General features: G+C 51.7%; 4 protein-coding genes and 1 further gene across 4 annotated transcripts; 2 read left to right on the plus strand and 3 right to left on the minus strand.

Annotated features, from left to right (window-relative positions):
• Positions 1 to 852: 852 nt before the first annotated feature.
• On the plus strand, positions 853 to 1,934 carry HER10_EVM0009973 (protocatechuate 3; the record flags this gene model as incomplete). Its single annotated transcript, XM_035479443.1, has 2 exons — positions 853 to 1,504; positions 1,558 to 1,934. 2 exons carry the CDS (start codon positions 853 to 855, stop codon positions 1,932 to 1,934), a joined length of 1,029 nt encoding a protein of 342 aa, XP_035327198.1.
• A 619-nt stretch (positions 1,935 to 2,553) lies between these two features.
• On the minus strand, positions 2,554 to 4,278 carry HER10_EVM0002282 (uncharacterized protein; the record flags this gene model as incomplete). Its single annotated transcript, XM_035472001.1, has 1 exon — positions 2,554 to 4,278. One exon carries the CDS (start codon positions 4,276 to 4,278, stop codon positions 2,554 to 2,556), a length of 1,725 nt encoding a protein of 574 aa, XP_035326602.1.
• Positions 4,279 to 6,594: 2,316 nt separating this feature from the next.
• Positions 6,595 to 8,994, minus strand: HER10_EVM0002673 (glycoside hydrolase family 5 protein; the record flags this gene model as incomplete). Its single annotated transcript, XM_035472375.1, has 3 exons — positions 6,595 to 8,181; positions 8,278 to 8,743; positions 8,777 to 8,994. 3 exons carry the CDS (start codon positions 8,992 to 8,994, stop codon positions 6,595 to 6,597), a joined length of 2,271 nt encoding a protein of 756 aa, XP_035326634.1.
• Positions 8,995 to 9,496: 502 nt separating this feature from the next.
• HER10_EVM0002206 (aldo/keto reductase) lies at positions 9,497 to 11,220 on the minus strand. The gene is made up of 4 exons (XM_035471927.1): positions 10,862 to 11,220; positions 10,438 to 10,717; positions 10,035 to 10,349; positions 9,497 to 9,975 (listed from the first exon to the last, which is right to left on the minus strand). Exons 1-4 carry the CDS (start codon positions 10,906 to 10,908, stop codon positions 9,637 to 9,639), a joined length of 981 nt encoding a protein of 326 aa, XP_035326597.1. The 5' UTR covers positions 10,909 to 11,220; the 3' UTR covers positions 9,497 to 9,636.
• A 1,927-nt stretch (positions 11,221 to 13,147) lies between these two features.
• On the plus strand, positions 13,148 to 15,683 carry HER10_EVM0011836.
• The last annotated feature ends 219 nt before the right edge of the window (positions 15,684 to 15,902 follow it).

Here is a 15,902-nt window from a genome sequence, read left to right on the forward strand (position 1 = left end):
CCTCGATTCATGATGTTATTAACTAGGCTTTCCGCTATTAGCTCTCGGATCCGTCAACAAAAGCAGCTGCCAACTCGCTACATAGAGTGACCTGGAAGTTGACTAACACCCTCCGTCAGCGCCATAGCTCACCTCATCAGGTCGAACAGTCGAACTCTATGCCAGATCCTCAGCATGACTTTGGGTAAGGAAAAAGGAATATTGTAATACCACGATTATTCTAGGAAAGATTTCGCCGGATACCTTCCGACTTATGTGCACGATGTGATGGCGGCTCGGCTCCCACATACCGGATTATTCGGAGCCGGGGCCCCCTATATTCTCTTCCGTTATGATCTACAGATAAACCGAACTCCAAATCAACCCCAATGATGATTACCGCTTCGAAGGACGAACAGAGAATACTCGCATTCGTAAATCGTAGTTGATCTACAGTGAGCGGTTCGCGGCCCCCATTCACCCACATTCCGATTTTTCAGTGGAGAAAAGTTGGAACAGTCGTCAGCCTCTGCGAACGCTGTGGCACCGTAAATACCTATTTTAGATTGACGATATGCTACAAGCTTGTCCGAGCTTGTAATGGCATGACTGTGATTCGTCATTACATTGCCCGCTCTATGGGCGAGTACCCAGTTGATGTCGAAATGCCGACAAGTTGTTCATCCTCGGTGACGCGTTCAGGGGAACCAGGTCTTCGACGGAAGGTGTCGACATGGCATTTCCATCAAAGGTAACCACTTTTTCGAAAGATGGTAAAGATTGAGACAGGTATAAGATAAATCGAGTTCGGATGTTTCTCAGCGTCTCGTTCATCCAAACTGTCTCTCGGCAGCAACCTTCTCTCCACACATCATGAAACTCTCAACCGTTGCAATTGGCGCGTTCGCCTCCTTAGCCCTTGCCCACAAGGAGGTAGCCCCCGGAGTGGTCAAACGCCACGCCGATCTCTCTAAGCGCTGTGCTTCTGGAGCCGCAAAGTTTAAGCAGAAGCGATTCGAGAAGCGCCAGGAGGAGGCCAGCCTGAACAAGCGATCCGGCAACAGCTCTTACACCATCGTCACCGAGGGCCCCTACTATGACACCCTCCAGAACGACACCTGCGTCCTCGCTCCCGATGTCACTGCTGGTCCGTACTACTGGCCCCGGTCAGAGACCTTGAGGCAGGACATGACCGAGGACCAAGTCGGCGTTCCTCTTATCCTCGACGTCGGTGTTCTTGATATGGCCACCTGCGAGCCTCTTCCCAACGCACTTGTTGCGTTCTGGCACTGCAACTCCACAGGCAGCTACTCCAGTTTCACTGGTCGTGACCCCAACACGGACTTCCGGGAGCTCCTCGAGTCTCTCAATGTCACCGACTTTGAGATTGGCACCACGGATCTTCACACTGATGACACGACATGGCTTCGTGGCATGTGGCCCTCAAACGATGAGGGTATCCTTGAGATGAAGACCATCTTCCCTGGTTTCTACATCCAAAGATCCATCCACATCCACGCTCAAGGTACGCCTAACTATTTGTGAAAGTAATACTTCGAAGCTAACAGATTCAACTAGTCTTCACTGATTGGGTCCTGCACAGCAACGGCACCGTCAAGACTGGCAACACTAACTCTATTGGCCAACTGTACTTCAACGAGTCCGTCTCACAGGAGATCATGGCCCTGGAGCCCTACGTCAGCCACACCGAGATCAACCGCACGACCAACGACGTGGACTCTGTCTACTCTTCAGGCCTGGCAAATGGCTACAACCCCGTCATCGACATCGTCCCTCTCGATGGTAGCGACATCACTCAAGGCATGGTCGGCTACATCACCATCGGTATCGACACGGAGAACAGCCCGTCTTTGAGTGGTCCGGAGAGCGAGCAAGGTGGCGGAGGCGGTTCTCCCAGCGGAAGTGCCATGCCTAGTGGAACCGCCCCGGCATAAGGATGAAAGGATGGCCACTGATGCTGCATACATTCGGAGTTCAGGGATTATCAGTAGGAAATAGACAGTCAAAGCATACAGGATGGGAGCCAATATGATTGCGAGCATTCAATACCGCATTCCATTTAAACATCAGCGAGGTTTCCATTGAATTTCATGCTCCAAGGGGTCTTTAGTAAAGATATTCTGTTTTCGTCGTTCAAGACTACAAGTCCAAGTGCATCAGTCAGGTGGCGAAGTTCAAAAGGTCGACGAATGCCTGCAAGGGTTTCCATTGCGTATTTTCGCCTACCTACCTGCCCGAATACACAACCGCCAACCCAGCCATACGGATACACACCGAATGAAGCCCATATAGTCCCCTCAACTCCATTCACGTCCCAGTCAGCAGGCGCCCGTCTAGGTCGACAGGTCGGGTCAAAGTGGCCGGTGGTGGAGTGGTCCATGGTAAACAATCAATTGTACGCCAACCAGTCTACCCGACGACAGGCTTAGCGAGAGTACCAGAAGTCTCCCAGTTTGAGCACCAACAGATGTATCTCCCAGTTCAGCACCGGGGGAGCGAACTCTTTTGTCATTTTGGTCCTGCGAACCTTTTGATAATGCCACTTCCAATTTGTTAAATCAGCATGAAACGTAACTTTTCGGTTGTTGCCACCCAGTCGGCGCGGTGCATTAGGTGATAGCTTCCAATACGCCGGAACATTGGCAGTTGCTCATCAGCCCCCGCTCCGCTTGTATACACAACAGTGTCGTTCTCCGGCGAATGCGGCACAGGCTCAAGAAATAGTCCCTCAAACCTCAAAACGCGGTCTGTATGGTTGACCAACGGAAGACAAACGACCATATCTCCTGTCGGTGTCTCTTCAGGCGAGTCCCAACCGTAAATTTGCGTCCAATCTGAGTCAGAGTCTGAAATCGTCTGTTGGAGCATCGTTCCTAGCGCTTTCCGATCTTTTGTACTAGTGAATGCCTGGAGTTGAATGGGCTCTTCATCTCTGCCCTTCAGCTGCGAGATCATATGCTTCGCGTCGCCATCGTCGTTAGTCTCATTTCTATAGAACACCACCTTGAGGACACCCTCTAGAATCAACCCGTCATTTTTCGCCTTTCCGATCCTATTCATGACACCAAGGCCAGAAGTGATGAGACCAACAGCCTTAACCAGCCCCGTCCCATGCGGATACCAGTTTCCGAATGTTACCGGCGTGTTCAGTGTCATCCACGACCACGATGGCGCCAAGTAATCAGTCGGCCGCGCGCGAACCTTCTCCTGAGCACTCCAAAGCAGAGCCCATGGCAAACTCTCGTCTATCCATACACCATAAGCTTGCTGGGTATCTCGCTTATCCTGCAACTGACCGGGCAAGCCCGAAAAGGCCACTTGCCTGTCGCTAGGGAACGTAAGCTGTGTCTTTGAGTACATCTTCACTGTTTCCGACCACGCAGCCTCAAAGGGCTTGGTACCCGCGCTCTCGAGCAGCATATCTCGATAACGTCTCCGGTCGCCGATAAACTGCCACCAGATCGAGGCCGGCTGCGACGGAACCCCTTCAGGAAACGATTCACAAAGCTCGCGCTGGCCGCATCCCCAGAGGATCTGCTGCCGACCAAAGTAGAGTGTCCGAGGAGAGAGCAGTCGCTCCTGAAAGACCCAAGCTCGCTTATGCAGCGGCGCCTCTGGAATGTCTGACTTCCATCTGGCATCTAGGTTTTCCCCGTGAAGAAGAAATGGCGGAGCCTCAGAATCCGTCGAAAACGGCGATGGTATGACGCAGGGTAAAACAGTCCAAGGGTCTCTGTCCGAAAAACAGCCGCCTGATCCGTCGGCCGCATGGCTTGCGGATATAGTGCAAAGTGACAGGCTGTATACCTTGCCCATAGTAGGAGCCTCTCGCCTCCAGTCATCTTCGCTCTGCTGAATGATGCAGATGGAATCTATCCATATGTATCGGACTTCAAGTCTCCTGGCGATGATAAAAGCGTCGGAAAAGGTTTTGGAAAGCTCTGAGTACGGTATGCCTATCATAAACTGCTTGATGTTGCTTTCTAGGAGAATGCACGGCTGCTTCAGGCCCCAGCAGTGACTCAACGTCATCCATCGAACAGGGCGTTGCAGAGATTGCGAATGTACCAGCTTGGCTACGTCGGAAGGGGACTCTCCCAAGTCAATCAGGCGTGTAGGGGCCCATCCGTCTTCGTTTGGCATTGAGCAATCGTGTGATGTCAGGCAATCCGTAAGAAACTTCTGAGCTAAGCCGAATGCTTGTTCCGAGCCAGTATTGGTGTTTAGAGTCAGAATTGACTCTTCCCTTGGAATTGAGGCTGTAATTTCCGCTGTCATTCTGCATGAGCTTCTCATATCATAGCAGTATAATTACTCGGAAGCATCACGAACCTGTTGTTTCTTCGACCGAGAAAAAAATAGTTTGCATCCTGTTGGCATTCTCTTCGTCTAATCTCCACAGACCCATGTGAATTTCGTAGCCTTGCGTTCCGCTGGCGAAGCCGTATCGAAGCTCGAGGTTGTCGTCCTGATCCAAGTCATTCCAGTCTGGCCATGGAATCTCGTGCTTTCCCCCAAAGTTCAACCGCCGGAACCATATGAGATTACAGATGCGACATCCATCACCCTTTCCTTGTTCTAGGCTTTCTTTTGTGTGCGGGAGCCGATAGCCATCATTGTTCGGAGAGTACAGACCGGATGAAGAGACTTCTCTAGCTTCAGTGAAAATAGTCAGACAACGGCTACATAGATGAGACCAGCGACGGTCGTGAAACTGAGTCACCATGGCTTAAAGGGTTGCCGATCAATGTTTGGCCCTGAGCTGGATTGCTCGCAGGTGTATCCGTAATTAGGCAGCTGAATGCACCTCACTTTTTGCTGTTACGTAGATTGCGAATGAGGATCACGCAGACCAAATTATAGCCTCCAATCACGTGACGTAAGCAGACTTGGGCTCCTCCCGGATTGCTGTTGTTCATTGGTGATTACCTCTTACCCTAGTTCTGTATAACGGCTCGAAGGTTGTTCACAATTCTACAAGTAGCCAGACAAGACAGTAGTTAGAATGGAAACGATGTAATGTTAGCTTTCTCAGACCATCACCTGTAATACCACGTGAACACTATACCAGCGAGTATGAGGCCTCATCTAATTAATCATGGTAGCTCCCGTCCCCCAAACTTTCAGAAGCCTAATACAAGACTAATAACATCCTTGAAGAAGTCGTAAAAAATTACTGCTCCTATCAACATCAAAACGTCCTACGACCTGTTGAAAACGCCTGATTAGCCAACGCATCAGCCTCAGTATTTTCCTCCCTTGGAACAGCCCAAAACAGAATCTCCCTTCCCCCATCATCTCCATACGTCATCTCATCCAACTGCTCATGCAACTCCCTTAACACCTCAAAATGCGCAACCCTCTTCCCTCTCGCATTCAACCCCTCGTTCTCAATCCATTCCGCAATCCAAAGCGCCATAGCATTCGCAAGATACTCCGAATCCGTCGCAATCGTAATCCGGTTTAACGAAAGATCCCTTCCCGTTATCTCACAAATAATCCTCACGGCCTGCACCAGCGCCTCAATCTCGGCCCGCGAGTTCGTCTGCGGGAGATCCCTCGCCAACAACCCGCACGCGTTATACCGCGATCCGGGGCCAAAGTAGACGCCCCACGAACCCTGCGCGTCGGGAAGCCCGTTGTTGCGGCAGGCGCCGTCGATGTAGACGACCAGGCTGCCACGTTCGGGGACGGGGCGTTTGGTGGCCCAGGAGTACATCTGCATGCCGAGGAGCTGGGTTTGCGGGTTGTAGATGACGAGGTCTGCTTTTGGGACCATTCTGTGGGTGTCGCTTGCGCGGTGGTCGAAGAGGCGGCTTCCCATGCCGTCGTCGTCGTCGTAGCCCATCATCTTTGCGGTGATATTGAGTCGTGTTCACGACGACTGTTGGAAGCAAGGTAGGAGCCGAGTATTTTCCGTTACAGAAGAGGATACACTCCAAATTTACGGATGTTGCTGAATAGATAGTGGAAATCTTTTCTGATAGCCTGATCAGCATACTACTTTCTCAAAGACAGACAATGATCTCGTGGGTGATCTTACAAAAGTATGAGATATGCTGACAAGCCGTTGTTAGTATCAATATGTAAGTCACTCATGCTAGGTTGCTCGTCGGTCGAATGAAGTCTGATTATGAGCTCAACAGAGGTTGACAGAAGCATGGGCAAAAGAGGGGAAGGGGCAAAAGCTAAACCAATTGACTTGACCTGAAGACGGATAAAAGTGGTCCCTTGCATATGAAGTTCAGATGCTTCTCTGTTCTGATATCTAAAGCATGTTCATTCCGCTCTGTCTTCCTCCATCTTGAACTCAGGCATGAGAGTCTATTTCTTGTATAGGAATAAGGGGGAAGATCGGCGGTGACAGATACCTCATAATCTTGCATTTTAGAATAGCTACTATGGTATTTTCACGCAAGTGCCTGGTCAGCTTTCGATTATGAGCAGCGTACTTCTATTCTTTGAGTCAAACAGACATGAACCAATACTCATCCCGTTGGCCTTGGGCCTCTTGCAAAGCTCATCGATTTCTAACCTCAACAACGCCACACGTCTACCACAATCGCTTTGCGACGGCAAGTTACACCCATTCTATTAGACAAACATCGTCACAATAGCCAGCAAAATGACAAGCAATCCGGGCAACAACATCGGCATCATCAACTCCTCAATCGCAAGCTCCGTGCTAGGAGAGACAAGACTCAACGGGAAACTAGGCGGGAACGCCCGCCGCCTTCTCTCAACAGTCTCCATCAAATGCCTCGGAATATTCGTAATATCAATCGTCAAGCGGTGCGTGCTCTTGCTTCCGTCATGTTGCACGTACAACGTCGCTAGATCCGGCTCATACGACCACTCTCCGTCGCTGACCTTGATGTCGATGTTGCGCTGCGCGTAGTGGTACTTTGGCACAAATATCTCCGTCGTACGGGACTTTTCGGGTTGACTTTTGCTGTTTGTGGCGCCACGTTCGGCCTCTGACGTCCACTCGAACTCGTAGTGGAGGGTCCGCGGGTCCCAGTCCGAGCGAACGGGGCGACCTGCAGTCTTGACGGCGTAAGGACGAATAATCACGTCCAACACCCTCCCACCGCGGTACAGCTCATCATCCTCATGCGCCTCGTTTGCATAATCTGGCAAAATGTGGCCCGGCTTCGCTTCACTGTCGCCGTTAACGACAGAGAAATCCTCCTTGTTCCACCCATCGCCGTACTCCACTCGATTATCAGGGTTATAATTCCACAGCGTAAAGGCGAGGTTGTTATCCTCCATGGCAGAGACAAGCGCATGCATCAGCTCCCGCAGCTTATCGTAGTTGCCCGTCTTAAACGCCTCGCCGCCGTTGATGTCGTAGGGTATGCCAACCTCGCCAATGAGGGCGGGCACGTGGGTTCCTAGCGACTTTTGCCCGTACTTGAGGATGTTGGCGAGCTGCGTGCGGTAATTTTGTCGAAGCGCCTTGGCGCCGAAGTAGAGTGCCTTCAAGATGAACATGCCCCTGGAGAGGCCTTGTACGTTCACGCTCATCCATGAGTGATGCTTGCTGAATAGTACATTGAGGTCGTAGAAATGAGGAGCAAAGACGAGATTTTCTGGCCTCGGTGTGTCGATGATTGTCTTGGTTGCGTATGTCTGCTTCTGTCCGGCTTCGTCCACCTTGCCGTCCTGGCCGATCCAAGGTGGCACAAACTCGTTCGGTATCGGCTCAAAGAAGCAGAACTGGCGGGGCGATTTCCGTGAGACACGTTCCGAGAAGCGCTTGAGGAAGGGACCGTAGAAGTCGCGGTACCACTCCAGCGGCTTGCCTTCACGACCTGGCCGATGGTCCACCTCAAAGTAGTCTTGCTGCAGGACCTTTGGGCCCTTTTTCGCTTCGTCCCATTCCCAGACGCCGTGAGCGCGCCATACACATTCGCCAAGACCATAGTTCTGTGGTTTCGATGCAGTTGGCTTAGCCACCAGCCAGGCAGATCTTCCCTTTGGATCGACAACAGTTTTGTGGGAAATCCGAGTAGGGAACGGCCAAGACTTGACGTAGTAATTGACCTCTTGAGCGTAGCCACTGGCAAGTGCGAGCGCTTGTGTCAAGGACGGGTAATATCCGATGTGAAGGTCGGTATCGTAGTTCCAACCATCGAACCCATGAAGATTGACAAGACCTCGATGCGGCTCATTCAACGGCTCAAATCCGACACACGCCTCGAGACCAGCAACTTCATCCGCGAGTCGGCCAAAGGCTTCGATAAAGGCACTCTGGAGAAACTCTTGAGCCGAAACAGTCTCATCCCTGCCATCTTTCGACCGCTTGCATTGCAGCTTCGGCGCCAGAGCGTCGCCGGCCCAAAACAACGTCGCCATCGTCGACGCCGCAATTTTCTGGTACCCAGACGGCCACACAAACGGACCGCTCGGTTCCTTCTCATTCACAGGCGCAGTGGCTCTCCTCAGCTCATCCTGCCCATGCACATATGCGGCACCAGTCTCGGTGAACGCTTCGACGTCGAGCCCAGCAACCTCAAATGTCCAACCGGGTGCACCGCTGCCACCACTGAAGCGGCTCCATACGTCCTGGTGAGCGCAGATGAAGCACTTGACGCCATATTTCGGCATGGTCTCAATTAGCTGGCGCAGGTAGTCGATGTACTCTAGATCAACATCGGTCTCCGGGTCCGGCCCGGAGTGTCCAATCGATTCCCACGTAACAAGCAGTCGTATCAGCGGCAAGCCCCAAGCCTGCAGCCGTCTGAAGTGCAGCGGCGCATCTTCGAGTGGGAACGGCCGGCCGATGAAGGTCACTGTGCGGTGCTCGAAGAAGCCGTCGGTGAGATGAGACAGGCCATTGGGCGTCGTGGGCAGCTTGCTGGCACCAGAGATGTTGAGGCCGTGTAGCGTGAGAGTGCGACCGTAGTTGTCGACAAAGTAGCCATCTTTAAGGCCAATTGGACCTCCTAGTGCCGCGTCGGAAAGGTCCTGCGCAGCGTACTTGGCCGCCATGGTGAAGGAGCGGTGAGATGGTCGTTGAGAATCAAGGTGTAAGGTGAGCTTTTTGGCTTGATTGGCCGGGGGGAGCTCCAGACGTTACGCGTACTGGCAGCTTCTCGTCAGGACAGATAACCTGCTTAGTCAGCGACTCCCCTTCAGATGTCATGTCAGTCGTATTTACCAAGACAATAAGTTACTAATTCATCAAGGATACTGTTAGTGAGCTTAAATCACCTATGAAAACTACGTCAATCCCATGCAAGAATGTTGTGGGTTGAGAAAGCCGAACCATTTTCATCTTTTCAAGTCCTGTTGAAGAATGCCCGGGAAAGTCGGGCCCCGATGTGTGGATGCTGCGCCAAGACTTGTGCCTCATCAATTGCTCAAGGCCGTCGAACAATTTTCACAGCCTAGGCTCGTTTCATCGAGTCTTGACATCAGGATCAAATCATGTCAATAATCTCAAAAATCTAAGTACGTATTTATAACAATTGTCACAGACTTGTAAGGGATTGGCAGTGTTCTTATTTGTTTTCATTATTCATAGAGTCGTCCATCTATGGCCGTCTACGGCTTTTTCTATATAAGGCCCGCATGGTATCATAAACTAGGAACGCGGTAGTTTTTTCTTTCCTTTATCAACAGCACACAGACTTAAAGCTTGCGAACGACCTTGTTGGAGGCCTCCTTCTCCTCCTTCTCGTCCCAGATGTTGATGTTCCAGCGGGGCTTGTAGGTGAAGGGGATGTTGTAGCGGCGGGGCTCCTTGCCAATCTCGTTGATGGCGGCAACGTCCTCGTCCGAGATCTTGACCTCCTGGAAGTTGGACTGGATACGGCTGGGAGTGACGGACTTGGGGATGACGGAGTGGCCGCCGACCTGGGACCAGGCGAGGACAACCTGGGCGGGGGTGGCGTTGAGCTTGGTGGCGATCTTCTTGACAACGTCGTTCTCGATGAGGAGGGGAAGACCGAAGCCGTTGTTACCAAAGGCCTGTGCTTGTTAGTCATTGCGTCACTGAAAAGAGGTGGTGGTGCGAGTGGTGAACATACAGAGTAGGCGGTGATGTGAATGTTCTTCTCCTTGGCGTACTTGATCAAGGTGTCGTTCTGCTGGAGGAGGGGGTGGCGCTCGATCTGGTTGACGGCGGGGGTGACACCAGTGGCGTCGATGACGGTCTGGAGGTCCTCGACGGTGAAGTTGGAGACACCAATGTTCTTGACCTTGGACTTGGGAAGGTCGATCAAGGCCTTCCAGGTGTCGACCAGGGAGACGCTCTGGTCGAGGTCGACCTCACCCTCGGCGGCGAGGGGGAAGAGCTTGTCGCCATCCTTCTTGAAGGCAACGGGCCAGTGGATGAGGTAGAGCTGTGAGTGGGGGGTTAGCCGGGTATTGCTCGCCCGTCGATATCCACCCGACCTAGTACGCAAGGAGGGGTATGGGAGGAAGACATACGTCAAGGTAGTCGAGCTCGAGCTCCTTGAGGGTCTCGTCAAGAGCAGCCTCGACGTTCTCGGGCTTGTGGTTGTTGTTCCACAGCTTAGAGGTGATCCAGATGTCCTCACGCTTGAGGCCGGGGATCTCGGCGAGGGCCTTCTTGATACCCTGGGCAACCTCGGGCTGGTTCTGGTAGATCTTGGCGAGATCGAGGTGGCGGTAGCCGGCCTTGAGGGCCTCGTAGACACCAACGGAGACTTCGCCGGGAGCGGACTGCCAGGTGCCGTATCCCAGAGTGCTAGAATGGCCAAAGAGTCAGTTGAATCTGTGTATTTTCCGTTTTGCAGTTTGGGAGGGAGAGAAATGAGGCAGAGCGCGAGCGCGAGAGCGGGGTATCGCGATCGGCAGGGGAATGGATGGAGGGGTAATTATTTAGACGTACGGGATCTCGGCGCCGGTGTTGAGCTTAGCCTTGCTTCCGAAAGACATTTTTGCTGGATTTGTACGAGGATTGATTTAGAAGAGTGGAAGAAGAAGAGTGTAAGTTATCGTGAGAATCACCAGCAGAAGGGAAGGTTGAATGAGAGAGCTTCGAGGTGGCCTCCTTTTAAACAAGTGAGGGGTTCCAACACGCAATTGCATCATCGTTTGTCAGGATGAGCTGCGCACCCTGATGGGATGGGGTACCTCGTACTTTCTCTCCGTGACGCCCACTGTCGGACCCGCTAAACATCACTCGAGTACCAATTGTCGATGGAGGACGGTAGAGATGGAGGAGGAGACGCGGGTTGCCCCAGGACACGGTCGTGACGCTGCCACCGTCGCCAACTGTTAGGATTGCCTGTGTGGGTTGGCCGTGGCGGGGTCGTGGTCGTGGGTGTGGACCGTGGGCGATGGTGAGACTGGGGGACCCCGCGCTTCCACCTAAATCTCCCGTCTTCTGTCTCTTTCGGCTGCGGAAGCCCGAAGTCGGCCATCACGGAGGGGCTCTCGTTACGGCGTACAGATAGGCTCGCTTGGAACTGAGACGTGAGTCCATTTGGGTCCGTCTGGGTCCGTCTGGGCCCGGCACCGGGTAAGCACTACACGCTGACCCGTCCCGGCACATAGTAACATCTTCACACATCTCTTAGAGTATCTTAGCTTGAGGCCTTCCGGTTCATATGAGATGTCCTCCATGAGATTTATGGTATCTTGGACACTGAGACTTGCGTTGTACTATCTCACTCTGTGAACTCACTCTATGACCTCAATCTTTGAGATGAAATCGAATCCGTCATCATGACTTTTGGTCACGTCTTATCTCTCACTCATGTCGTCTTGATCATGTCAAGCATCGACGAAATGTCGTGCAGTGACGGCACAGACGGCGTCGATGGCGATCAGTGTAGCTCATAGAAATGCCGCAATTGCCACTAGACTTTCTCTCGGCACATCTTTACACCAAGCCCCGAAAGCGTGTTCCACTCAAACGTTCTTCATGTTCCACACAACCTTAATCTGATGCGATCAAATGAGATTTCGCCCTTTGAGGTATGGCAAATTGAGAATGCGCGGTGCACCGCGACTACAGAATGAGGTCCCACAGAATCAACTGCACACTCTCCTCGTTTGTGTAACAACCGTCAAGTATTTATACTCATGGCTAAACACCACGAAGTAGGATAACCTTTGTTGATCAGATGAATGAGAGTACAATTGGCGAAGACGATTGAAATTGTGAAGAGAATCAGTGGTGGCCGTGCCCTAATGACGTGAGAGCGGGCAGGTGAGCTCAATGTAGGCGCTGTGAGTTGAACACAGCAGGACTAGGTTGCTGCTCACTTCTAAGTGCCTCGCTTGACTCTGAGGCTTCGTCCTGGACGATCAAAAGTGAGAACAGCTTAATCGTTATTGGCAGGGGGCACTGCGCCCGTAGTGATTGAGATGAAGCCGCCTGTACTTATAGGAGTTGGCGATGAACACCACTGCCTCAGATCCAGCAATCTGCCTCGACCCCCACGTCAATTATATCCATGCAAGCTGTCATCCACGTCGGGAAAAGAATCTCACATCCAAAGCCAAGTTCCCGACCGGGTAAGATGGACACAGGCGCCGGTTCCTGCATCCTTCACAGGCCAATCACCCAATCATTCCCCCAGCGAGACGTCTCACACTGCTCGCTTACGCTCTAGAAGCGCGTTCTGTAGCGCCGCCCGAGTCCCGAGGGGATCATCAGGGGGCAGCTCTCCAGGGCCTGACAGGATGCGGCCCGCAACGGTCCACTGTGGGGAACCATAAAATTAGAATGCCTCAAGCGACCGTGGCTGCCGACTGGTGCATTCTGACGTGAAAGGTATTCGCAGCTTACTTGACCTCGCATTTTGTCCAGTCATAGTTATGAACGACGAAGCTCAGCATATGCGTTAAAATATCAATTGGTTACGAAGTTTTGAACACCTTAGACATGGCGCGGTAGCCGCTCCAGGCTTGGTTACTCATGTGAGGTCGTAACGCTGGATTATACCGGAAACTCTGTAAATGCCGAAATGCCGTGACATCGAATTATGGGTCTCTGCTCGGCGCCGAAACCATTAATGATCTCCTTTCATTTGGCCTGTCTCTTCACACTATGGTAACCATTGCTTGGCTTTTTCACATTCATCTTATGCGTCTCGCCGAAAAGCCGACAAGAACACGGCCCCGGTAGCTAGCCGTCTCCCTGGAACGGAATTGTGTACCGGCTTACATGGCGACCGTCGCCGGTACTGGAGTAGGCGTAGCGCGACTTAGCAAAGCGTGCACCGAATGTCACTCGCGCAAGGTGAAGTGCGATGCGCCTATGGTCGGAATACCCTGCGGCCGTTGTGTCAGTAAGGGAACCTCCGAGAGTTGCAAGTTGGTCTCTCGCCAGACACGCAAGAGGTATGTGAAAGCAATGGGACATCTCGGATAACATCTCGGTCCTCTGACGATGGTGCCAAAGGAAGAGAAGAACAGACGATTCGATTCAAGATTGCCACGGCACCCAAAATGTGAGAATGTCATGTTGCTTCCCATTGATCCATCCGGGCAACTCAAGTTCGGCCTATGGCATATCAAAGCTGTAGAGATATAGCAGTGATGACTGACTGGAACAGAATACTGAGTCTACACCCAGAGAATCCTCGTCAAATCGTGCTTTAGTGGACTCATCAATCCCTTCCGATTCAATTGTGCCGCCGTCTTCCATCCGACGCACCCACGGTTCCCATGGTCTTGGTGAATTTGGGAAGACGAGCTCGATAGGCTCAGGTCGCACGCCCGAAAACATACGAGACGTCTATGCACTCCCACAGGCGCAAGCAGAGTACAATGGAAGGACTCATTATCTCAGCATATTGAAGACGGCGATGAATGGCAGTGAGACGAGTGAAAGTCCCGGACTCGGGTCTACTGCCAACAGCTCCACCGACAACACTCCACACTACCCAGAAAACACACAGGTCGGCATGTCTGGTTTGGATCCAGTGGATCTGGAGTTTCTCATGAAGAAGGGCGCATTTGCGTTGCCGCACCGGGATGCCTTGTAAGCCGTCCACTCAAAAGATGACTCCTATGACGGACCTATAAAATCTGACAAGAAGACGTGAGAATGATGTTTCTGACTGCCTATTTTCGCTTCGTTCATCCATACTCCCCAGTATTGAACCCAAATCACTTTTTACAAAGTTACGAGTCGGGAACCTATTCGCCGTTTCTCATACAGACGGTCCTAACGAGTGCTACTCTCTACGTGCCGGCTGACCTCCTCACCTCGTGTGGATACTCAAACGTCACAGAGGCGCAGACTGCATTCTTCAGTAAAGCGTTGCTGCTACATGACTTTCAATGTGAGAAGAGTCAATTATATCTGCTACAAGGATCCCTCATCTTGGGGACAACTGCCTTTTTCTACCCCATTGACCGAGATGTTCAGTACTGGTTCTTCAACGCCGTCCGACTTGCCACGAAGCTAGAACTTCAGAAACTGTGAGGATATCCCATATCTTATGTTACACCCATGTTTCGGTATTCCTAACATCAGAATCTGAAGGGATCAACTACGAATCGCGGACGCCCAGCTTCGCGGGCTGTATAGAAGAATTTGGTGGGTCATCTACGTGAGTTCATCATCTGGACCCCGTGAACAGAAGTCACTTGCCATTAATATTGACTCATCTCTGTAGTGTCGAGATGTACTATTGTCATTTCTGGGTCTGCAAAGTATGCCTCTAGTCAGCGACAAGAAGAAGCTGCCAGCATTGCCAATGGCGGAAGACTGGGAGGTTCTGAGTGACGACTCGAACGCTCTGTCTCCTTTCACGATAACTCGTGAACAAGAGCTTCACTTTATAGATTACTGCAAATTGTCTATGCTAGGTAGGTTGTCAGTAGTCAATATCCGGGACAGCCCCTGACACTTACTTATGATGACAGGAAGGAAATGGCTTGTCAAAATATCCGAGCCAGATCAGGTCGATGCGGAAACCATGGCTCACGAGTTTCGCACCTGGGGAAGTCAGCTTCGAGGAGCATCCTACGCAGACCATCACCTCACCGACGGCCCCTACCTCACGGCCCTCCTCGCAGCCAGTTACCGGTTCGAGTGTATCTTATACAGAACGATCAAGCTTCATTGGAAGACTGTCGACACTTCCCGGTACGACTGGGCAAGAGGTCGGCTTCGATGCTCTTTGTTTGAGCTTGACACGCTGTTCGGCAGAGCACTTGCAAATGGCGAGCTTAGGAGCCTGCCCATGTCTTTGTACGTCTCCCTCAAGAGAAGAGGGTGTCCTGAAATCGAGAATGAATAGCTGACGATTGAGCCTGGCAGTAATTCAAATATCCCAATAGCACTGGCCCTCCACATAGAGACCGCTTTGGATAGTGCCGAGTCCAACGCAACTAAGTCCATGTCGCTCATCTACATTCGTCAAGGGTTGCTAATTCTAGAGCAGCTTCAGGACTTACCAGTTATGAAAAGGATATCTTCCATATTTGAGTGGGCGTTAAGTCGGTTGGATTTGATTCCTGAGGTTTCTCAGGACAAGCAAGTCAGTGACGGTATTCGTGCTGGTATGGAGCAGGACGGTTCTGTGGACCAGATGGGAGCCTCGACGGATCATGAATTTGGAGAAATGCTCGATCAGGTGGAGCCGTGGTTCGGCGATTTCCTTGGGCTTGAATTCCTCGATAATTTGAGATCGAGTGGCGACAGAGTTTAGGCTTTGAAACTTGTCGAGCATGACAATGGTCGAAATGAGAATCATTTGACGTGGCTTCGCAAGGAGAGTTTCGACATAACATTCACTCACCCATTCTTGATGCTGATAGTGAGGCAGTCCTTTGGCTCTACACATGTTCGTAAAATCAGGTATGTCGGTGAGTCTTTTGGCTTGCGGTTACCGATGCCTCCAGCGAAAAAGGCGGCAGTTCATCATATGTTCACCACACAGGTTTTGAAAACCCAGTCGTGAAGTAAG

The sequence above is a fragment of the Colletotrichum scovillei genome, assembly GCF_011075155.1.
Source record: "Colletotrichum scovillei strain TJNH1 chromosome Unknown Contig00011, whole genome shotgun sequence".
Taxonomy (NCBI): domain Eukaryota; kingdom Fungi; phylum Ascomycota; class Sordariomycetes; order Glomerellales; family Glomerellaceae; genus Colletotrichum; species Colletotrichum scovillei.

Coding starts and splice junctions, on each gene's coding strand:
- HER10_EVM0002206 (XM_035471927.1), bottom strand. CDS start 10,908: ATGTCTTTCGGAAGCAAGGCTAAGCTCAACACCGGCGCCGAGATCCC. Junction 10,718..10,861: donor AACACCGGCGCCGAGATCCC/GTACGTCTAAAT, acceptor TGGCCATTCTAG/CACTCTGGGATACGGCACCT. Junction 9,976..10,034: donor TTCACATCACCGCCTACTCT/GTATGTTCACCA, acceptor TAACAAGCACAG/GCCTTTGGTAACAACGGCTT.